This window comes from Scardinius erythrophthalmus, assembly GCF_964197995.2.
Source record: "Scardinius erythrophthalmus genome assembly, chromosome: 7".
In the NCBI taxonomy this organism is placed as follows: Eukaryota; Metazoa; Chordata; class Actinopteri; order Cypriniformes; family Leuciscidae; genus Scardinius; species Scardinius erythrophthalmus.
This window is the reverse complement of record NC_138227.1, coordinates 19,024,871-19,049,082: the sequence shown is the minus strand read 5'-3', so window position 1 is coordinate 19,049,082 and position 24,212 is coordinate 19,024,871. Positions and strand designations below refer to the sequence as shown.

At 37.9% G+C, this 24,212-nt stretch overlaps 1 protein-coding gene across 3 annotated transcripts in view; it reads left to right on the top strand.

Annotated features, from left to right (window-relative positions):
- The window catches only part of vps53 (VPS53 subunit of GARP complex), a 28,993-nt gene extending 6,000 nt beyond the window's left edge, over positions 1–22,993 (top strand). For 2 of the 3 annotated variants that reach the window (XM_081371200.1, XM_081371202.1), the window contains 18 exons: positions 496–582; positions 1,645–1,760; positions 1,852–1,971; positions 4,952–5,030; positions 5,920–6,063; positions 6,153–6,295; positions 7,416–7,557; positions 7,688–7,786; positions 9,964–10,058; positions 13,104–13,346; positions 13,734–13,881; positions 14,868–14,950; positions 15,064–15,142; positions 15,336–15,484; positions 15,567–15,636; positions 15,735–15,872; positions 19,271–19,375; positions 21,569–22,993. In XM_081371200.1, the coding sequence (XP_081227326.1) occupies positions 496–582; positions 1,645–1,760; positions 1,852–1,971; positions 4,952–5,030; positions 5,920–6,063; positions 6,153–6,295; positions 7,416–7,557; positions 7,688–7,786; positions 9,964–10,058; positions 13,104–13,346; positions 13,734–13,881; positions 14,868–14,950; positions 15,064–15,142; positions 15,336–15,484; positions 15,567–15,636; positions 15,735–15,872; positions 19,271–19,375; positions 21,569–21,742 (2,214 nt within the window). In that variant the 3' untranslated portion in view covers positions 21,743–22,993. The remainder of the gene's footprint in view (positions 1–495; positions 583–1,644; positions 1,761–1,851; positions 1,972–4,951; positions 5,031–5,919; positions 6,064–6,152; positions 6,296–7,415; positions 7,558–7,687; positions 7,787–9,963; positions 10,059–13,103; positions 13,347–13,733; positions 13,882–14,867; positions 14,951–15,063; positions 15,143–15,335; positions 15,485–15,566; positions 15,637–15,734; positions 15,873–19,270; positions 19,376–21,568) is intronic. The other variant, XM_081371201.1, reaches the window with a different exon arrangement.
- Positions 22,994–24,212: the final 1,219 nt, after the last annotated feature.

The window sequence follows — 24,212 nt, the reverse complement described above, 5'->3', positions numbered from 1 at the left end:
CCCTTCAGGGCCAAACTGGGAGCCTTGTGATGTGGTGGCATCAGGTGGGGCAACATGTGGAAGGGCCAAAACTGCAGCTGCTGCAGTCTTTGCATACAAGAATGTCAAGTAAAAACTGGTTTCATCAGGCCGTGCGGTTTGTTCCCCACCCTGTTGAAGCACAGAAATCTTCCCACTAAAAATAATATAGTAGCTGAAGGGTTAGGAGGGCAGGCAGGAAGCAAGTTCATTAAAATGTCATTCAGCCTGTATTTTCATATTAAATATGGGTTCATTATTAATTGCTTTTGATGTGGCAGTAAGATTTAGATTGAGTGTCTGTTTTTCTAATCGCCTAGTTTGAAAGCTGATGAAACCAGCCCAACACAAACTGAACTCAAGCCAGTGAACTTCAGGTTGCTGTTTCACAGAAAACATCGAACTGACAGAGAGCTGTAAGAAAACGCTACCGCGGTGCTGTTTGGGTCATCTTAGATCTTTTGTCTCCTCTTCCAGGCATTGGAGGAGGCCCAGAAAGCCATCCAGCAACTCTTTGGCAAAATCAAAGACATCAAAGACAAAGCGGAGAAATCGGAGCAAATGGTGAGTAAAAATAAGCCCTCTAGACAGGAACCTAGTCATTTAAGGCCTGAAAGTCGACCCAGAGTAAATAGCCATTCACCACCCACCCACCCCAACAGGCTGGGTAACCAAGGCACAAGAAACTGTGACATCCTGTGGTTTTGTCCACAGCACTCTTTTTGAGCCCAAGGTAATGCACTGGCCATCTGTGAATGTTATGCAGTGCAGAACAGAGGAAGGGCAAGGGGAGGAAGGCAGGAGAACAATAGCAAAGCTCTGTTCCTGTGTCCCCAGCAATATAAAGAAGGGTGGATGAAATATCGCTACCATATAGGTTATTAGCCAATGTCGGAGTGTTTTTAGTATTGAATAAATAATAATAATAAATCATCTTTAGTATTGGATTAATAGTAATTGAATTGTGCATGTTCATTTTGTCTATTTTTACAAATAGATTACCTTTGCCATCATTTAATGCTCACATACTCAACACTAATAATTTAATAACACTTTTAAAAATAACCTTGAGCAAATCTTGAATACATATTACATATATATATATATATTTTTTTTTTACACTACATTATATTGATGTGATTCCTAAATTCACTTGTTACGTTTATGATTGATTTTAGTTTTAGAGTTGACCAAGTTGTATAGACTTTTTTTTACATCATTAGCAATAGTTATATTTATTGCTAATTTATAATATAAATAACGTAATATAATATAATCCCATTCATAGGTTTGTTTCAAACAAACGAAAACTAACAAACGTTATTCTTTTGACCTTTCTATTCATCAAAGAATCCTGAAAAAATAAATCTTTTCAACATTCATAAGAAATGTTCCTTGAGCACCAAATCAGCATCATAGAATAATTTCCGTATGATATTGTGCTATAATATTAGTGCTTTCAAATAGATTAATCGTGATTAATCGCATCTAACATAAGTTTTTGTTTACATATGAGTTTGTATATAATATCATATAATATCACAGTATGTATACACACAGATTTTAATTTAAATAGAATTTAAATATCAGTGCATACCTAATATATCTAAAAAAAAAAATCTTCAGGTGAAAGAGATCACACGGGATATCAAGCAGTTGGACCATGCAAAGCGTCACCTGACGACTTCTATAACCACCCTCAATCACCTGCACATGCTGGCTGGCGGTGTGGACTCTCTTGAGTATGTTTATTCAAGATACCTTTTCCCAAGATCAGTATGTTTGCTCATTCATAGTAGTGTGCTAAAAACTTGTCTCGTTGTACCTTTGCAGAGCTATGACTCGAAAGAGGCAGTATGGGGAGGTGGCCAATCTCCTTCAGGGTGTAGTCAACGTGCTTGAGCACTTCCAGAAGTACATGGGCATCCCCCAGATACGCCAGCTCTCAGAGAGGTAAGGATACAAGCACAAGACTCTCTCAACACTGTTTATTTGACTAAATCATGGTGCTGAGAGTCTGAAGATCCTGTTTATGTTTACTGAAGATGAGCACAGGAAGGAAATCTGCTTCACAGTGTCTCATTATTTACCTTTCCCCCCACTTTGGACTTTTCCCAGAGCGGAAAGCGTCTCTTTGTTTCAGGCCTTTCCCAGTGGAGGTGCTTTCTCTGGTTTGGGTGGTGCTGTCCACATCCCCTGCAGGCTCTGAGACTGGGCCTTTTGTTCGGAAAGAAATGAGGCTCCGGTCCCTATGATTCTGCGCTTCCCATTGCTTGTTTATGTTGGATGCTCTGATAAAGCTGTTGTTTCATAAGCAGATGGCAAGGAAGGGTGTTTGATGTGGAAATATGATTCCCCTGATTGTTCCAGGTTCTAAATGTTTCTCTGGAAAAGCATGTATCCGCAGTTCCTTTTCAGTGCCCCTGTAGTCAAATTTACCCATTCAGTTCTTAAGAACTTTCACAGGCGTCCTTGAGTGATGATGAGAGTTTGTTTCGTTGAACGTGCATTTGTACATCAAGCGAATCCAGTGTTTTTGTTAAAACAGCATTTAAGTGTGCCAAAGTACATCAGCGCTTTCTGACCGCTGCGTGACTCATTTTTTTTCTCGTCCGTTTCTTTTGTGGTGTAGAAAGAGATTATATTTGATGAGGGTGGGGACTGTGCCTAGGAATTTACAATGTAAATAATATTAGCCCCCCCTTGGTGATCAGATGGGCTGATTTTAGTGATGTTGTTTTGAACTACACAAGCTTAACACATATTACAGGACAAAAAAAGTCTTGAGAGAATTCTTGTGATGTCTAATTGGATCTTTGTGATGTTTAATATTAGTACATGCCAATTTAGGAGAAACTGAGATGCTTTCTTTCCGAGCCCGACTGTCCCTAAATGGAGATGTCTGGTTGGTTATAAGGTGTGGCAGAGATGTTTCAGAGATCAGGGGCGGCAGCTGAGGGATGTGCTGTGGTTCAGACAGTGTGGAGGTCTTAATGGAGCTGGTGAGAGAGCAAATTGGCAGCCATGTGCCACGTTGTAGACTGGTGTCTGACTGGCAAGTGCATGTGTCTCCGTCTCTCTTTCTCACTCACTCTCTCTCCCTCTGAGTATCTTGATGTTTATTTTGGAAGACAATTGTGCCAGCAACTGATTCAGAAATGAAAAGAGCATCTTCTAATCAAGTTATGGTTCTTCCAGACCCTTTCATGGAATTGGGCTTATGTTACACTGTCTCTGAGATTTTTAGTCCAAAGTACAGTTTGACCTTATTGTTTAATAGAATTTAAATTTACGTCTGTTTTCATACAAGTAGCTGATATTTCTGTCTCTGTTCCATTTGTTTCCCCAATTGCCAATAGTAATAATTCAAGCCATTATTTTAGGAGGGATCTAGGTACCAGCTATAGGCCTACACATTGCTCTAACAGAGATTAGCACATAGTTTTTAATGACTGTTTACTTAGAAAAAACATATTAGAAAATACTTTATGATATATAATACTTTATTTAAAAGTGAATCATGACACAAATAAAATTGATTTTCTGGATCTTTTGACATATAAGAGGTCTTTGTGCCATTAAAACATCCACCATGTTTCACCTCATTATAAACAAAGCATTTTATTAAAGGTAGGGTTGGCAATGTTTTTCAGAAACAATTTTTGTTATACTGGTTGAAACTCTCTTCAGATGGTAACCTGTGACATTTGTACTTGGAGCTGCTTGAAATTATGCGTTTCTGTGGCAACCCTATCAATGGCGAAATTAATCTGTTTACGTCCATTATTATTATGTGCTTTGGGACATGAGGTAAATTTAACGCTGTTTCTTGTGACGCTCTGCTCTGGCTGTGTGCGTTCATGTGATTTAAAGGAGGTGTGGCTTTAGAGACGCTCTGAAGGGAGGGTGGGATCTTATGCTTTCAAAGCTAGCTTGTTATTGCTAGCCTCTCCGGAATTGCCTATCCTACCTTTTTAATCAAGCTCCAAAAATGGCTCGCTTTGATATTGTGGGATCTGTGATGTCGCACCGGAAAATACATTTGCATATGACTGCCTCCAGAGCAAGACATCGAAGAATAGTTATACATCGTCACACCATGGGCCCCACCCACTGTTATTCAGTCGCTTAACGGCTGACATAGACATATCAAAAGCAAATAGAACCCATTATAAACTAGATACAGCATTCAGTTTCTGACACACTCCAAGCTCTAGAGTCTGTCCACCCACTAGAGAGAATTTTGTGATGCAGCACAGTGTAATGGAGAGTTCGCAAAGAAGCTTTTGTTGAAAGATGAAGCAGTCAACTGTACTGGATCTGACTGCAGCTGCATCACAAACCACAAGTCAATTATTTCATAATGCTTTTTCTGTAAATTACAGTTTTGTATAGATAACATTTTCAAAACACTTACTTGCGTGCAATAATGAGTGGGTGTTAATACTGTTTCATATGCAAAGACGACGTTAGCCAATCATAACAGTGGCATTTACAAGCCTTAAAGGAGCCGCCCCTTAGAAAATGGAGTTTCAAACAGAGGGTCAGAATGAAGGTCGAAAACAATTGTTTTTCCGCATGTATATATATATATATATATATATATATATATATATATATATATATATATATATATATATATATATATATATTATATTTATTAAATTTATTAAATTTATTAAATTTATTTTGTGGAAAACTTTAACAACATTATAAGTGTGCATTAGAAGGAACATATTTCAAAAAAATCCATGTCATAAACCCCTTTAAATTCAGTTGTTATGAAGTATTGTAAAGTGTAGCTGGATTTGCTCTAGATTTTAACATTTGGTGTCTTGACTTTATTGCTTTGATAATCTCACTAGACACCAGGGAATCCTGAAACTACCAGGTGTCTTGTAAACACTAACCCATTTGTTTTGCCCCTCCTCAGAGTTAAAGCCGCACAGAGCGAGCTTGGTACACAGATACTGGCTGACTTTGAGGAGACTTTTCCTGCCCAGGGGTCAAAGGTACAGATATTGCATTCTGATGAAGAGATTTCAATTAATCAACTTTTAGTATTAAAGGGATAGTTCACTTTGAAATTAATTTTTGATATGTTTTAGCTTACCTCAAGGGCATCCAAGATGTAGGTGTCTTTGTTTCCGCAGTAGTTTCAATTTTGATATTTTTAGGTCAAACCGTTCTTGTCTGTCAGTCATATAATGCAGGTCGATGGTCACTGTCTCAAAACACAAGCACAGAGTCCAAATTAAAACAATTCCCCATCGTCCAAATTAAACAATTCCCCATCGTAAGTACACATTGATGGCCTAAGACACGAAACGAGCGGTTTGTGTGAGAAAACGAACAGTATTTATATCGTTATCTCTTGAACACAGCACACGTCCAAGTGATCTGACGGCGCGGGTGGGTATAGATGTATACACTAGATGTCGCTTGGCTACGGTTTCGTTCCAATGAACTGCAGTAGCCAAGGCGACATCTATTTATATATCTATACCCGCCTGCGCCGTCAGATCATTTGGACGTGTGCTGTGTTCAAGAGATAACAACGATATAAATACTGTTCGTTTTCTCACACAAACCGCTCGTTTCGTGTCTTAGGCCATCAATGTGTACTTACGATGGGGAATTGTTTTAATTTGGACTTTGTGCATGCTCTTTGAGACAGTGACCATATACCTGCATGAAATGACTGACAGACAAGAACGGTTTGACCTAAAAATATCAAAATTGAAACTACTGCGGAAAAAAAGACACCTACATCTTGGATGCACTTGAGGTAAGCTAAAACATACCAAAATTTTATTTCAAAGTGAACTATCCCTTTAATGCATAGCTAGTCTCTGTATCATTCTTGTGACAGATAAAAAACATTTAGTTTGTTATTTACAGAAATCTGGAGGTCCTAGCATTGTTCTCAGAGATGCCTGCTTGGTGGCGAATGTCCTGGATCCTCGGATTAAGCAGGAGATCATCAAAAAGTTCATCAGGCAGCACCTGTCAGAATACCTAGTACTCTTCCAAGAGAACCAGGATGTGAGTGTGTCCTCGAGCATCCTGTACATGCAGAAATTGTGCTAAACCAGATCTCTTACGGTCTGTTCTGCTGTTTGTCCTGAGTACAGGTGGCGTGGCTCGACAAAATAGACCGGCGCTATGCGTGGATCAAGCGTCAGCTCGTGGACTATGAAGAGAAGTATGGACGAATGTTCCCTGAGGAGTGGTGGATGACCGAGCGCATCGCTGTAGAGTTCTGTCATATCACCAGGTACCGACTGAACACCTCGCACTAACACTGCATTCACATAATATTATGCATTCACATAATATTAGCTCTTTAGAGGGTTTTCTTTTTTGTCAAGACATTCACATAAACTACGATCGAATAAATTCCTGAATGCACATCCAAAAAGTCATGTGCACATATCTCAACAAGTCATGTGACTGTATAATAATAGAAAAACTCAATTTCTAGTACCATTCCAGTTATTTTTATATTTCACAATATTCGTCTTGGTGAGCATAAGACACTTTTGAAAACATAAAAAAACTGTACCACCTCCAAACCTTTGAACTGTAGTGTATGTAGGTGCATATTTTGTGTTTTGGGGGAAGAAAAGAGAATATAAAGGAAGGCATTTATAGTGATTATATATTTTGCTGTCTTCAATGACAAAGCCAGACATGGGTACATTTTGGCATAATGAGTGTTGCCATAGAAACTATTAATTGAGTCTGAAGAGTCTGAGTAGAATTGTAATTACGGTAATTCCGACATGATATCAGCACAGCATAAATCCTCATTATCTCCATTGCCCCATAGAGAAAATATACCTGGAGAATTACATGTGCATTTAGTGGTTAGCTTAGAAGACTAGACATTATACAGCACACCACTATGGCATGATTTAGCAAAAGACATAATTGTGCACAGTACGACATGAATGATTAGATGGAAAGGAACTGGTTACATGTCTGGGATAAAGTCTAAAGTAGGCTATGTGTGTGTATGTGTGTTGTCTATAGTCGAATTCCTCTCAAAAGAGTCATAACAAAACCCTCAATGCCTGGAAAGAACGTTTGAGGTCCACTGTAATCCAATCTAATATATTTCTCATTTTTTGACAAAACTTTATATAAGAATGGATACACCACACCACCATCTTCTCCCTATGGAGGCTCTCAAAAAGGTTATTTTTCAAGCTGATGGTAACTAAATCTTTCCTTTTGAATACAACACTGATCCTCTGTGGTTCCTTTTAACAGCCAAACCAGGCATCTGCACACGCTGACCTATAAAAGCACTGACCTGAAGCTTTAGACACAGGGTTGTGAGCAAAACCTAACGTGCCAAGAAGGACTATGTCTGTGTTTCATTTGCTCATCAGAATCGAGCTAGCCAAGCTGATGCGAACCCGTGCCAGGGAGATCGAGGTCAAGCTTTTGCTCTTCGCTATTCAGAGGACCACCAATTTCGAGGGACTGCTGGCTAAGCGCTTCTCGGGCTGCACCTTGAACGACGGGCCCGGGGTGAGGAATTCCCACACTTGCATTTTGTTTTGGACCATGCCTGTTTGCGGGCAAAGGGCTTTACTGAGAGGCGTGAACATGCTGGTAATCTGGCTGTTGTGTGATGTTTCTTCTCCTTTGCTCTCTTCAGCAGAAAAAACTTGAGACGCCTCTAGAGCCAACAAACCCCTTTCTGGAAGATGAGTCAGGAGAGGACAATGTATCAGAAAAGGAGGAAGATCTGGATAGAGTGAGGCTGCTTTTTTTTTTCTCTCTATTATGCAGCAATGACCCTATTTGCACCATATCCAATCTATACTCCACCCATCTTCTGATACCGCATTTGGTACCATTCCAGCAATTTACATTTCTTTCTAATGTAGTTTGATTTGACTTGCATCTGAACTCTAGCCTGGATAAGGCGCTTATTCTCTGTAATTGACGTGTTATGAAAACATTCAAGACGCTGTGTGTTTAGAAGTCTTTATTTGCTATGTATTTATCAAACACTTAACGTGTACTTTAATATAACAACAGCTTGACTTTGGCTCGGGTCCTATATTTATTGCACACTTATTTCCTTTTATCTTTAAATTGGCAATGATGTTCTCAGTTTTAGCTGTTGTAAGAACATTTCTGATGATTTGGGTTCCTCAAAAGTTCACCGTTATCACTGTGGTGTTTTTGCAACAGAATTTCCTTTCACCTTCCTGTCAAACTGTAGCACATGCCAGGGTTATTGTCTTTAACTTAAACCATAAAACAAATTGTTACTTGAATTAAATTAAACACCAACTGAAAATAAAATATAAAAAAGTATATAGCTTTTTTTCAGCTGGTTTCCAAGGCAGCATTTCGCATTTCTCATTTTCATTCTGTTTAACTTGAAACACTAAAATAACAACTATTTAAAGGTATAGCGGAGGATTTTCTTTTTCCGGGTGGGTAGTGTAAACTATTGGTCCACCTAAGTGTCAATCATTCTGGTGATATGTTTACGTAAGGCCGTCGTACGTGCTCGTCCCTTAGTTTTCGCTTTCTGCGCATGCGCACTTTCAGGTGTTTATGTGTGGTGAGCTAGAGCTAAGCCATTCATTGAAGCTCACCGTTTCACCGGGTCCTTTGAAAATGTCTGAGGGTTGCAAGAGAAAAAGTTTGTACGAACTGTATGAGAAGAAGAGAAAGGCCTCAGAAGAGAGAAACAAGATCAGAGTGTTTTTGGGAGATTGTTTCACACGATGGCGTGCGCTGAAAACACAGGTTGGGCCTCCCACTGATGCCTCAGTCGCGAAGTTTCTACTTGACAGGTAAAGTTTGGCATGCTATTTGGTGAAAAAGTGCAAATCTTCTTTTGGAAAGTAATCTTGTATGAGCGATGCCGACAGCAACTTGTAAACAGAGCGTGCACGAGGGGAACCTCGCACACGTTTAATAGGCGTTCCCTCTCGGGAGCAGGTAGAGTGTTGCGCATGTGCATTTTTTCAAAAAGTGGAGAGGGCGGTTCTTATCTAAAATTCGGAAAGATCCTCCGCTATACCTTTAATACAAATGAATAAAAACTAAATAGATTTATGTAAAAAAAAAACTAAAACTAATAAAAATGCACAAAAAAGAAATTTGAGAACATGAAAATCTAAAAAATAAAATCTAATTCAACTGTAATAGCATATCAATGGGCACGTTTTCATTACAGATTTGCGCAAAACTTTTGCGTTTTTTTTTCTTCTAAATGTCGACAAAAAACTATTGCTTAAATGACGCCGTTTCCATTAACCGATGTTATGCGACTAAAACTTTTTCTCTAAAAAAATTGCGACTAAAAAAATTTTTTTCCTCTCGCGCTAAGTAAAATCATTCCAAAAAACATGGCAAAGGACGTTGGTAGGTTTCTGTACTATATTCCAGCCACTGCACTAGCCATTATTATTAATGTAAAGAGATGTATGTGTGTATATTATACTTGTGAGCGGCACATATGAGGTGTTTCTGGGTGTTTCTCCCTCATATCTGCTTCAAGGTCTTGATTGTGACATTTATTTGAGGTTAAGAATCCATTATTTCTGTAATACTTTTGTGTTATATGAATTTAATAAAGAACTCTGTCTCGTATTCTGTCCAAACACACCGCGTCATCTACGTCAGGTGACCTGTAAATGCGCAAAAACTGTTTCCTTTGCAGTTTTGCGGAATATTTCTTTTTCGAATTGCCTGAAAAACCACCTCATGCGAGCGTAAACACTTTTTTGCGATAAATGAGAGTTTTTGCGAAATTGACGTGTTTCCATTGGGCGTATTTTCAATTCGCAATTTCAAATTGCGCAATTTGAAGGGTATTGGAAACGCGGCTAATGATAATAAAATAACCCTGGCACACGTAAAGGAACCTCTTAAGACATTTCTGATTGAGTAATGTTTTACTGTTCACAGCCAAAGAAGCCCAAGGCTCCAGACAACCCCTTCCACGGCATTGTGTCCAAGTGCTTTGAGCCTCATCTCTACGTTTACATCGAGTCGCAGGATAAGTGAGTGAAATGTGCTGGAACGTTGTGCACAATCATGTCAGACAAGCCAAATGGGAATAAGCCCATTCATTTGGTTTGTGATCGTTTCTCTCTTGTACACCCCTTTTCAGTGGTTCTCTTGTCTGACTCTCTCCGCCTCACCACTGAGGCAAAAATGGTTCCCATTAGCTGGTAACCACAGATGCTGCAGACAACCTGAAAACGGCAGCTGATTTCTTTCTTTATTCGTCTGGTCTCGTTCTTTACCTCTCTCACCCACGGGGCTCCCAAGAAAAGGGCTTCTTGTACAGGCCCTTCTCTGGCCCATGAAACACTCCGCTGGCACTGCCTAAAGCAGAATGACCTTTCTGTTAACAATGGCTTGCATTATACCAGTTCACACTGACCTGTCTGGCATGAGAGTGTCCACATTCCTCTCTTGGGGTCAGCATCTATCTGATTACTCAGTGCTGAGAGAGATGGCCTATTTACTGACCTTACAATACATCGCTGTTCAAAGCAAGTTTAACACATTAGGATTTCTGTCATAGTCAGATATGTGGTGCAATCTGTTTTTTTTTTTTTTTACTATATTAAATGTTTTTGCTAATTTAACTGTTTTCAGTTACCAAGTTATTTATTTATTTTTTCCAACTCAAAGCATCCATCATATACTTTGTCCCCAAAAAAGCAAATATTTGGCAAATACTTTATTTAACCCTTAATCGCTGTTAAAAAAGGACAACATTTAAGCTGTTTGGGGTCATTTTGACCCCAAACTTTTAAAGAGCAATTGCATAAGGAAATATACATTTTTTATATGGAAAACTATATATCATTTTTTTTATTTACTTCTCAACTATACATTTATGCTGTGTTTTTGTGGAAATTTTGAAGTTTTTTACCTATTTACTGCACAATTACATAACTAGGCCATAAATTGGCTCATGAAAAATGATTTTTTAAAGAAAAAATCACTTAAATGATGATCTTAATTAAATCTAAATAGTTTTTGGACATTGCTCTATGTGTTAGAGATAGAATACTGACATCTGCTAGTTTGTGGTAAAACTTTAGAAATTATAATTAAAGAAAGAAAGTGCAATGACCACATATATCCAATAGAGGGCCATAGAGACTCATTCATTTTCACTTTATTGTTTGTGATGCTTCAACTTCTCACAACTTTGATATATATATTTTGTGAATATTTATTTAAACATTTTGAAATACATAAAAAAATCTGTATTTTTGTCAGAGTTAGAATTTGTTGTTGTTTTCTGATATATTTTGAATTATCTGCTTTTGCAAATTATTATACATACATTTGCAGAACCATTACAAGTCACCACTATGACATGACTGTGGTGTGTGTGTGTGTGTGTGTGTGTGTGTGTGTGTGTGTGTGTGTGTGTGTGTGTGTGTGTGTGTGTGTGTGTGTGTGTGTGTGTGTGTGTGTGTGTGTGTGTGTGTGTGTGTGTGTGTGTGTGTGTGTGTGTGTGAACAAGCTTGTTCCATGTTGCATATGTGACATTTTTCAGATTTATGCCAGTTTAGTTGATTTTATTTGCCAATTTCTATAAAAATGCTCTCTGTTGCAGTGACATAGATGTGTGTGTTTGTGTGTGTGTGTGTGTGTGTGTATGAGATAGAAAGTTCGTTCCACTTTGGGTTTATGCTCTAGGACCAGACCTTGATTTAAATGTAATTTTTTTTTAGATTTATGCCAGTTTTGTTTATTTTATTTGCCAATTTCTATAAAAATGCTCTCTGTTGCAGGGACATACACGTGTGTGTTTGTGTGTGTTTGTGTGTGTGTGTGTGTGTGTGTGTGTGTGTGTGTGTGTGTATGAGATAGAAAGTTTGTTCCACTTTGGGTTTATGCTCTAGGACCAGACCTTGATTTAAATGTAATTTTTTTTTTAGATTTATGCCAGTTTTATTTATTTTATTTGCCAATTTCTATAAAAATGCTCTCTGTTGCAGTGACATACATGTGTGTTTGTGTGTGTGTGTGTATGAGATAGAAAGTTCGTTCCACTTTGGGTTTATGCGCTAGGACCAGACCTTGATTTAAATGTAAATTTTTTTAGATTTATGCCAGTTTTGTTTATTTTATTTACCAATTTCTGTAAAAATGCTCTCTGTTGCAAACACATACATTTGTGTGTTTGTTTATGTGTTTGTGTGTGTCTGTGTGTGTGTGTGTATGAGATAGAAAGTTCGTTCTACTTTTTATTTATGCTCTAGGACCAGACCTTGGTTTATATGTATAAATTTTCAGATTTATAATGGATTTAATTTTATTTTTTTGACAAACAAAATAAAAAAAAGTCATTTTTTTCATTTTCCCATTCATTTTCAATGTGGGGTCATTTTGACCCCAAACAGCTTAAACGGTAAATTTTTTTTTACACACCTTTAGAACAACCAAATCAAGCCCAGTTTTTTTGTGCATGTTTAGATAGGTTATTTAGGAAAAGTCCCAGAGTTTCATGCCTCTGATATGAAGGTAACATTTTTAAAAAATGAAAGAAAAGTCCAGTGGGGTCATAATGACCCCAAACAGCGATTAAGGGTTAAATATTTTAAATATTTCATTGTGTAGTTTTTCCAACAAAACAGTGTCCACCAGATAGCTCTCCCAAAAAAGATCCACCTTGCAAATATTTTATTTTATTTTTTTTTATTTTTAATATTTAGTATTTTTTCCAACAAAACACAGAGATCAGATTGGTCACCCCAATACCCCAAAAAATTTCACCTTGCATATATTTTATTTAATTTGCTTTGTTTTGATATTGAAACTAAGCAGTACTGAAAACATTCAGAACATCTAGAACTTCACCCATCCTGGTATCTTTAATAAAATAAATAAATGCATATGTATATAACCACAGATGTATAAATGAATTAATAAAATACAAAATATGCAAGTTTAAAATTAAAATTTTTTAACATAGCCTATGTTGCAATGTTTAAATCCATTCCACGGATTTATGCAGTGGAGGAAATGTAGATAATGTCTAGGCCTACTGCCATTAATGTTTTTGTTTTCTTTCTTAGAAATCTCGGAGAGCTGATCGACCGTTTTGTTGCTGATTTCCGGGCACAGGGTCCCCCTAAATCAGGGACAGATGAGGGAGGTGCTGTACTTCCCAGCTGTGCAGATCTCTTCGTGTACTACAAGAAGTGTATGGTGCAATGCTCGCAACTGAGCACCGGAGAACCCATGATTGCTCTGAGCACCATCTTCCAGAAGTATCTGCGCGAGTATGCCTGGAAGATCCTCTCTGGAAACCTTCCCAAGTGAGTTGAGCCACCTGACTTTCTCACATTACTTTTTATTTGGTCCTTCTCCCTTGTTATGGTAGAATTTTGATCCTCCCAGTTGCTGGGGCTTTTATTCGGGGTGTTTATGCTGTGGTGATGCTTGAGAGGAGAGCGAGTGGACGTTTCTGTGTGGTCGCATTTGTGGGGTTTCTTGTTGCCGCTTTTCAAAAGAAGAAAAATCCCCACCCGTCGCCTTGTGTGGTTTACCCCGTATTGTCTTTGGGAGTTTCAAAAGGGATCTTTGTTTTTGAGAAGCTGTCTTGTGGTTTCCATGCAGTCTTTCTTCTGTTTCTTTCAGCGGGGAGGGCTGGAGGGTTGAGTTCGTGTTCTTTGGTAACCATATTTGTGCTTGTTTGCATGCAGGACCAGCACCAATAGTGGTGGTCTGACCATCAGCAGCCTGCTGAAGGAGAAAGAGGGATCAGAAGCGGCCAAGTTCACAATGGAAGAGCTGTGTCTCATTTGCAGCATCCTAAGCACAGCCGAATACTGCCTGGCTACCACACAGCAGGTGACCAACACGCATGCATCAATTAACATATTATAAGTAGGGATGGGAACCGAGAACCGGTTCTTCTTCAGAACCGGTGCCCAGTGAATCGATTCCTTGGAACCGTTAGTATGCCTGCTTAACGATTCCGCTTATCGGTTCCGCTCGTTCAAATGTGACACGACGTCACACACGTGCTGCGTTGTTTTGGTTCAGAATGTAGCAAACACTATGAGCAAACATGGCATCGAGGCAGAAGCGCTCTGACCGCGTCCTAACTACATGTGACACGACGGTGCGACACGCAATAAAAAGTATCATTTTCCATGTTAATCAAAGTTTAACCAGCCGCGACACGCAACAATTCTATTTGAAACGGATCCTATTTTACTGCGACATCGCGCTGGAACAACAATCTCAAAGTGTGGCAATGATAATATCAGGTACTATTTATGTGCTTTATTTAATGTTAAAAGCGTGTATAATGTGACTGAATATCATTTAGTGCTCCCAGCTTTGTAGATGTAAAAACAACAATGGATAAGTCACATCAGATCTTGAAATTAAACAAATGGAAACAAAAACGTTCAAAATGTGAAGAAAACCTGTGTATTATTTGACAAAGATTGTTTAAGTAACTCAATAGCCTAATACAAATGAGCACTGTTAATATTCGAAAAGGCACAAGCTCTTCCTTAACTGTTTTCAGTCTGTGTTTTTAGTTTTTATGGCACATAAATGGCAGTTTTATTTATTTTTTTGTCCGGATCAATGAATGTGATAATGATCAATTTGATCAGATATTAAAGGGAGTTAATACAAACAAATTTGTACTTATTCCCTCACCCAATAAGAATCGATAAGAGAATCGATAAGGAATCGGATCGATAAGCAATATCGATAATGGAATCGGAATCGTTAAATTCTTATCAATTCCCATCCCTAATTATAAGTGCATAGTTTTTTTTTTTTTTTAATGATGCAAATGTCTTATATCATGTCCACAGCTGGAGGAGAAGCTTAAGGAAAAGGTGGACAAGTCATTGATGGAGAGAATCAACTTAACTGGGGAGATGGACACCTTTAGCACGTAATTACCAGTCACACTGACTTGACCCTCAACACTAAATAAAAACATATCTGCCCAAGGAAATGAATTAATAGTTGTTAAGTAATGTTCCCATGAATCTCTCTGTTTGGCAGGGTTATCTCAAACAGTATCCAGCTATTAGTTCAGGACCTGGATGCTGCATGTGATCCAGCCCTTACAGCTATGAGCAAGGTACTATACCGGTATCATTGCAGTTATCGGCTGATATTAAATCCCATCCCCCCCTATTTATCTTACCAGGCAATATTGGGTGTTTAATTGTAATGCCTATTTCCCCTATTTTTACCTTGACCGTTATCTAACACAGAGTGTCTTTAGGATATTTATACTAGACTTGAAGTTGATTTTGTCTATGTTTGTACAGATGCCGTGGCAGAGTGTGGAACATGTGGGAGACCAAAGCCCGTATGTGACCTCTGTAATCATGCACATCAAACAAAATGTGCCCATCATTAGAGACAACCTGGCCTCCACCCGGAAATACTTCACGCAGTTCTGCATTAAGTTCACCAAGTCAGTACCGCAACAAAGACTCTTTCATAACACAGGGTTTGCTAAACCTCTGCTAACTGTACTTTCTATCCATTCGTTTCAGCTCCTTCATTCCAAAGTTCATCAACCACCTGTTCAGGTGTAAGCCAATCAGCATGGTTGGAGCAGAGCAGGTAGGTGGAGATTCAGACACTGGGATGTTTGGGTTTCATAGACCTGACTAAGTTCAAATGCGTTCTTTTTGTTTTGTTTTTCTTCTTCTCCTTAACAGCTACTCCTGGACACACATTCCCTCAAGACCGTTCTTCTAGACCTCCCTTCCATTGGCTCTCAGGTGGTCCGTAAAGCCCCGGCCAGCTACACCAAAATAGTGGTTAAAGGAATGACTCGAGCGGAGATGATCCTCAAGGTGGGAACCTTATGTTCATTCACGACCCTTAAACATTTTAGAAATCGCTCAGCTTTCACCCAATTCTTTTTTAAACGGGCCTCCCTGATGAGAAGCTCAATACAGGAAAGTCTTTAATGATCAGCTGCTCATAAAGCTCTGTGTGGTGCAGCGCTCGGTTGGAGTTATTTACTAAGCTGTGCACGTCTGGTTTAATGAGCTCTCTCTGAGAGACAGGAAGTGCTCACATGCCTTGGCTTTTCTGCCTGCAGCCTTAGCAGTCCACAGTTTAATATTCCTCACTCATAGATCTCTACTTATATTTACATATAGACTTGTAACATACAGTGGGGTTCAAACTTCTTTTCCCCTTTACAACTTATGTTAAGTTATTTAATTATTAAGAGAGAAACATGGATTTTGAATTTGACGTGATCAGAACAAACTCGTTGGTTGTCCCTATTTTGCTTTAGTGACAGCAGCATTAAAGCCTGTTCACACCAAAATGTTCGGTTTAAAAATTTGGTCTGATTTTCTAAATGAAAATTTCACCATCTGACAGTAGGTAGTTATCTGACAGTTCTTCTTCTCCTAATCACTGTCAATTAGCACAATAGTTGCTACTACGACCACGTTGTAGTTTTATGCACACTCCAGGCACATGACCAGAAGCACAAATCCTATTGGTTGGCCAGTTTTCTTCAGAATGGAATGGAAAAGATTTCATAATACCCTGCTGTAAAAAGCTGTCACATTGACGGATGAACAGATGCAAACAGCCGTCAAATTAAAATGTTTTATCGGAAAAAAACTTTCATTCTGAATGTTCGTCTTAATGTGAACAGGCCTTAAACCTCTTAAAGATCTAATGATTATCTCCCAGAAAGTGGAGGGATGAATATAGTCATTTTTAAAGGTTGGGAGGCACAATGATTTCTGACCCATCCATGCACCTTAGTTTTCATAAATGGTCTAAGAGGGTTGACCGATTAAGTTGCAAACATTAGAGTGTCAACGGATACTGAGAAGTGTAAGGAAAATCGTGTTTCCCTTTAACATGTGTAGACAGATGTTCTGGTTGGGCGTATGAGCTTTGTGTTGTACTATGAAATGCAACAGGAGGAGAGGATAGTGTGTGCCTTAGTGAATCTTCCTCTCCCTGATATCCAGACCCACCTTCCTCTCCATGACCCTTATCTTCAGCCCCACACATGCTCCACAGGCTTTTATGAGGTTCTCCGGGGCTTTCCTGCTCCTGGTCTTTTAACTGCCTGGAATTCAGCCTTTATCCACCTAATGTTTATACTGGGTTCAGCTCTATTTGTGCAAGATCATGCAAAGAGCATTTACAAAAGAGGAAAAATGCTATAAGAAAACATGGGCTACATAAAAAGGGACAGTTCACCCAAAAATGAAAATTCTGTCATTTACACACCCTCATGTTGTTTCAAACCTTTAAGACTTCAAAACTCAAATAAAGATATTTTCAATTAAATAAATGGATAAAAAAAGCTGACCCATTCTTTCTTGACACAAGAACAAACCACATTGGTTCTCGTGCGCCAAGCAAGTACGTTTCAGCTTCCGTTCATATTTGACGAGCTCTATGTATGTGCGTTGATCAATATTTATATTTGAATAAAAGCCCTAGTTAAATCTGTTCATCATAAAGCGATCTTGTCTCTTCAGAAGACTTGGATTAAACCGCTTGGTTTTTTTTTTTTTTTTTTAATGGTTTTAAGAAATTTTTTAATTTAGAAATTTTTGGAGGAATTAACTTTCAATGGAGGGACCCAAATCTGTCAGGTTTCATTAAAAATATAGTCAATTGTGTTTCGAACATGAACGAAAGTCTTACGGGTTTGAAATGACAAAGGTGAGTAATTGATGACAGAATTTTCATTTTCGGGTGAACTATCCCTGCAACAGCCGAGTTTGTATTTTTCCATCTCTATATAAGCCAGATTAGACAATACACTGGATAAATATTGATGAACACATGCCCTTCATTAATTGAAATTCGAAGGTCTGTGTAAGAAACCTGGCCTTGATCTTGACTTTGCATACGGTGGGTCTTCAAAGTCTGGTTGGCGTTTAATGATTGGCTTTGTTGAGCCCCAGGTGCTTCTCAGGTAATTACTTCCATCTTCATCAGCATTTTGCTCTGCGGTTCTTGGAAGAGTCATTCATACTTCAGTATGCTCCATAGCATAAGGGGCTCTGCTGCCATTTGGCCAGGCGGATCAGCGGCTGGTATTGTTTGCTTTGTGCTTAGTGAAACAATGGCACAATCGTTTGCCACCTCAGTCTCGCTTTGTCATTGTTCTTTCTTAATCGTTGATGAATTACATCAGTGAAGTGTGACACCGGTTAAGCGGTTTATGGGTGAAACAGGACCTTCATTGCTGGTGGTGGCTTGGCTGTCCACATGATGCTCATTACAGGGTAAACGTGGAGAGTAATCTGTTAAAGATGTCTTCACTTTTTCTCTCTTTCCTTGGCTGGGAATGAGTTCCTGCCCATCCTAGGGCCCAAACCTCAGAGAGATGTGAAGCTGAAGGAGGTAGCGCAAGCCAAGCATGCTGCTGCTGCTGCCTGTGAGACGTGGCTGTTTTCCACAGTCTTCTCCTTTTTCTTTTTTCTTTTTTTTTTCTTGCCTGTCTCACCCCCCACCCCCCATTGTGGCTCTTTTTGGAAATTAATGGAAAGGCAGACTTTATCCCCCTCCTCGCGTTTTCCTTTTCGTGCTCTCTCTATTCTTTCTCATTTGCGAGGTAACTACAACAAGCCTTCTCGAGGCTTATCCTTGGCATGTCTCCAGGATGGTTGCTAAGTAAATCACTCTGTGGTAAGGAAGGAACGTTAAGAATTCACGATGATCTGAAGTGTTCCGTGTCCCGCTTTGTTTTGACCCTTATCCGCGTATCCTGGTGTATCCCTCCAGGTACTTGGAGTAAAAAGAAAAGAAAGAATAATGGGTGTTGTATAAAGGGAAATGTTGCGCAGGATGCTGATTAAGATCCCCCCCCCCAGTTGTATCTGTCAGCCATGTGTTTTTCTGCCCTGTTACAAATCTAAATGGTCACAAGATATCCAATTAAACATTTTTTTTCTCCAAACCTTGGAGGGAAAAGAAACAGATTCACAATGCAGGCCTGTACCCCATTCAACTTTTTTTTTTTTTTTGAGTCTCTCATTATACCCCACAAAAAAATTACCGGTGAGGCTAATTCAGCTTCGTTCAAGCATAGAGTTATTATGCTGTTAAAATGAGCCTTAAATAGGCACTTCAAGTTTTTGTCTTTGTTTAGCGCGTTATCTATCAGCTCGCTGTATTATGTTGTCTCTTGCTCCCAGAGTGTCATGTGTTCAGAGAACCCAGTTGTAGTTTAGCTTACTTTTTTTCTTCCACCTCTCAGGTGGTCATGGCCCCTCACGAACCATCCGTGGTCTTTGTGGACAACTACATCAAGCTCCTTGCTGACAGCAACCCTGAGACTTTCCAGAAGATACTAGATATGAAGGTGAGTCTGTTTTATTTGCTTCAGGGAAAACTTCCTCATATTTCATGAAATCTGACCACTAGTTGAACAGGAGACCCTCATAAAACTGTAAAAAAAGAAAAGAAAAAGAAATTAATATATGTGTGTGTATATATATATATATATATATTAGGCTTGTCGATTTAACGTTAATATAATTAATTGGTTATGGAAAAATTACGTGTTAAAATGATTAATGCATTTACCTTATACGCTCCGCCCGAGGTCATCTTACATTTCATACAGTTGATTGGTGACGAACATGAAGCAGGGCAACAACTCCCTGTGTGATATAGCTTATAGAATGCAGATAGAATGCCCCTAAAATCCTAGATATTGGGACAAAAATGCCCTTGTATATGAGTTATTCTCATATTTATATAATATGGTTAAAGAATATAACAGGAGTAACATATGCAAATATGATATAGTTAAGGAATATCACAGGAGTAATGAGTGCAAATGTGAAATACCCATTAATATTATTCCATTATTTATGCAATTGTAATTGCAGTGTAATTCATTCAAGTTTGTGTAATAAATTCCATTTTGAATCAAAATACATTTTTCTAACACTATTTTTTGTCATGTCTATTTGATAATTTTCTAATTTAACACAATAATGACTTTAAATGTTCCTTTGCGGGTAATTTCTCATGTAGTTCATTTACAATTTGTGAGCGAATCAATCTATTAGTATTGAGTCAGATCTTTTGAAAGAATTAGTTAATTACTGGTTCACAAACATCTATAATTGATTCATTAGAGAATAAGTCAAACCGTAAAAAAAAAAAATATAGATAGATAGATATTGATATATATATATATATATATATATATATATATATATATATATATATATATATATATATATATATATATATATATATATATATATATATATATATTAGGGCTGTCAAATTTAGCGCGTTAATAACGCGTTAACACAAAATCATATTAACGGCACTAATTTTTTTAACGGACGATTAACGCAGCGCGTATTTTCTGTTTGACCCGTGACCCAAAACCTAGTTGGAGAAATGCAGATACACAGTGTTGGCAACTTAGCCACATTGCAGACCCCTTTAGCGATTTTTTTTCCCTTCAACAAAGCGCCCAAACCTTATTTAGTTTCTGAGAATATACCGGTACCGCCGGTACTGCTCTCCCAGCACGCGCGCGCGCCTCTCTCTCTCTCGCTCTCTCTCTCTCTCTCTCTCTCTCTGCGTCTCACGCGGAGGAGCAGCGCTTTAATTCAGTTAAACACAGATATTATGTTGCTTCTCTAATTTTACAATTATAGCCGAAATCAGAGCACGGATATTGTCTTTAGCTTATGTGTATTTGATTTCACCAGACGACGGCTCGATTATCAGAATTTTTGTGCAGATTAACGTCTTGGAAGGGAGAGCTGGTTATGTTTATTTGGTCGCGTTTCAGTCACCATTTCAAATTCATTCCGTTGTTTGACAACAGAAACAGTAAAATATACGTTTTATTGAGAATGTATTGAGAATTTAGCTTCATCAAAATGGGAACAGAGAGAGACAAACTACAATGTAATAATAAATGCTAAATGTACATTTAGCATTTTCAGAAGAGCTGCCCTGTCATGCAAAAATCTAAACATGTTTGTGTTAGTAAATTGCTCAGTGCAAAGAAAGAGAAGTAATGGGAACCTGGTATTTCTTTTTTCTTTCTACATGTGTCTAATAGACATGAACAAGTTCTTTGAAAAACATCTATGACCTTTGAAACATGTCTCGTCTTCATGCTATATTGACTATGGTTTCAATAATAAACATACATTTGCATAAAGCATCTATATTTATCAATGCCCACGTTGATTAGAGTATTACAAACTTGAAAAGTATTAATTTAAGGTATATTTAGAACAAATAAAAAATGTGCGATTAAATGCGATTAATCGCGAGTTAACTCATGACAACCATGCGATTAATCGCGATTAAAAATTTTAATCGATTGACAGCCCTAATATATATATAGATATAGATATATATAGATATAGATATATATATAGATATATATAGATATATAGATATATATATAGATATATATGTATATATGTATATATATATAGATATATATTAGTAAACACAAATGATTGAAAAGATCTTTGAAATTGATTGGCCTCTTTTACCTCTAAATCTATAGGGTCTGAAACGGAGTGAGCAGAGCACCATGCTGGAGCTTTTCAGACAGAGGTTGCCCACTCCACCCTCAGGACCAGACGGTGGTCCATCATTGTCCTTCAGTGCCCCCACCCCTGAACAAGAATCTTCCCGTATCCGCAAACTGGAAAAGCTCATTAAAAAGAGAATTCAGTAAATTAGCAGGAACTTTATTCCCATCAATATACTAATGTGAGCGCTCTCTTTTTTGCATGGCCTGACATGTCTCCACTCGAGTTTTATCTTGCTTAAAATGGGATGTAAATAGTACTGCTATTTTTTTTTTTTTGTATGTATTTATGTTTGGTTACAGATCACTGTTTAACTTTGAGGCTTTCATGACTTGCATTACTATAAGCCTTATGATTCAATTCTTTTCCTGAACCTCAACACATTACTGGCATGAATGAGTCATTTTGCCACATTCCCCCCTCCCCTATTTTTTGGCTCCAATTTATAACACTAAAACCCACAGTGTCATTTACTTTGCACATTTCTCTGAAATATGTTTGCACTTAAAGCAAAACAGAGGGCAGTGTGGCCCAGAAAAGAAACCTGCTGCTATTCTGGCACAAAGTCTTCTGCCCTGGGATTTCCAACATCAAAATGATTTAAAGCCAACGTTTTTATAATTGTCCCCTCACTATAAGCTTAACGGCTGTGTGGAATTTGGCTTTTGCTCTGGGTTAAAGGTGCCTGTGGAGAAGAGTGAGATTTCAGGTCTCAGGTACTCCACAACAGAGGAGTTTGGGATTCCGTCTCCTCTGAAATGACAAACCAGTTGTTTTGGCTTTTAAAATAATTTCCCAGGTTGGGGTGAAAAGAAAGAAACGCTCACATTGTAGATGTTTTTACCCTGCAGGAGCTGTAAGGAAGAAATATTTACCACTTGTGTTTTCCCATGCTAGAGATATTTCCTCTGCGAACAATAACTAGTTCATGGGAGATTATTGGAATGCATAAATTTGGATACATTCTTTTACTTTACTTCATCTACTGTTCACTGTTCATGTTTTTGTCCATTGTCTGACATAACTTATTTTATAGTTCTTTTAATAGAAGATTACATGAACTCCGGAATCGGTTTACTGTACTTTTCATCATCACGCTCTCCTTCATAATTGTATTTTTTCTCTGCACATGGCTTTGTACTTGTTAAAAGACCTCAGAAGCAGTGTATATCAAAGCTAAAATGTGTGCAATGAATGTATGATTTATGTGTTGGATGGGCTATTGTGATGTGTGAGTTTATTGCAATATTATTTGCAACTATTTCTGCTATGATTTATACTGTTGATTGCTTCTAATAAAAACATTCCTGCCTTCTGTGAATATGACAACATCTTTTTAATGTCAACTGCAGATATAAATTCTTGTCAATAAAAATCTGTTGATTATTGGCTTTGACAAACATGTTGTCTTTGTCATTTTATGTATGATGAATAGATGGATGAGCCAATAGTTTTCAATATACATACACACACACTCCTGGCCAAAAAAGAAAAAGTGGGCCAAGCCAAAAATGGCAAAATATTTAGTGGTCTTTTAATGGTCTTAAGCAATTTATTCACTAATCACTGGGCAGGAAATTAGCAACGACTGCACAAATACTGTAGATAAAGTAACTTGGCATGGAATAGCTTTTCCCAACTTGCAAACAGCTTTTTACAGGAAGTGTCAGTGTCATTCCATTCAATGTTAATGTTCATACAGTTCAAGAGTAGTTGAAAAATGTTTCCTACTTAGTTTGTTTAATGTGAGATCAAATATTCACTATAAGGTGCAAATCTGGACTCTGACCAGGCCAAAACATGAGCCCGATGAACTTTTTCTCAAGCCACCTCTTGGTTGTTTGCAATTTGGGCAGGGGCATTGTCTTGTTGAGAAATAACATCTAACCATTCCTCTTTAGATAACTTAAGCAACCCTTTCTGCCATATTCTCCTGTACTCCAAAGCATTAAATGACTTTTCACAGTGAAGCAGCTCACCAACACCAGCAGCTGAAAAGGCTCCCCACACAATGACAGCTCTTCCTCCATGCTTCACTGTCTGTGGTAGGGAAGTATTTATTATTATATTTCTCACCAGATTTTTGAAGACACCGCTCGGGAGCATAACCACGCAACTGGTGTTTCATTGTGATTCATTACTCCACACACAACGTCGGTAACACTTTATAATAACTGCATGCTATTAATCATTAGTTAAGCATTAGTAAACAGTTAATTCGTCATTTATAAAGCATTAAGAGACATTTATAAGCAGTTTATAAATACAGCTATAAATGCTTTATTCTTGATTTATAAGCATATCTATAATGTGTTTAATAATTGTATTTTCATAATTTATTAATGATCAATTTATCATTTTTAAATGAAGTATTGCATTATTTACAAACCAGTTATTTAGGTGTTGTCATTGATTCATAAGATCACTTAGAAAGTGTAAGTAAATGTAGTAGATGCAGGTAGTTATAAAGCATTTAGTAGTGGTCAGTTAACTATTTTGTGAGCTCATCTAAAGTGAGGACTATTTATGCCTTGTAAAGCATTTATAAAGGAGATTTAAAGACTCAGTTATCTTCTAAACAGAAAAAGGAAACAAACACAACACAGTGATACAGAA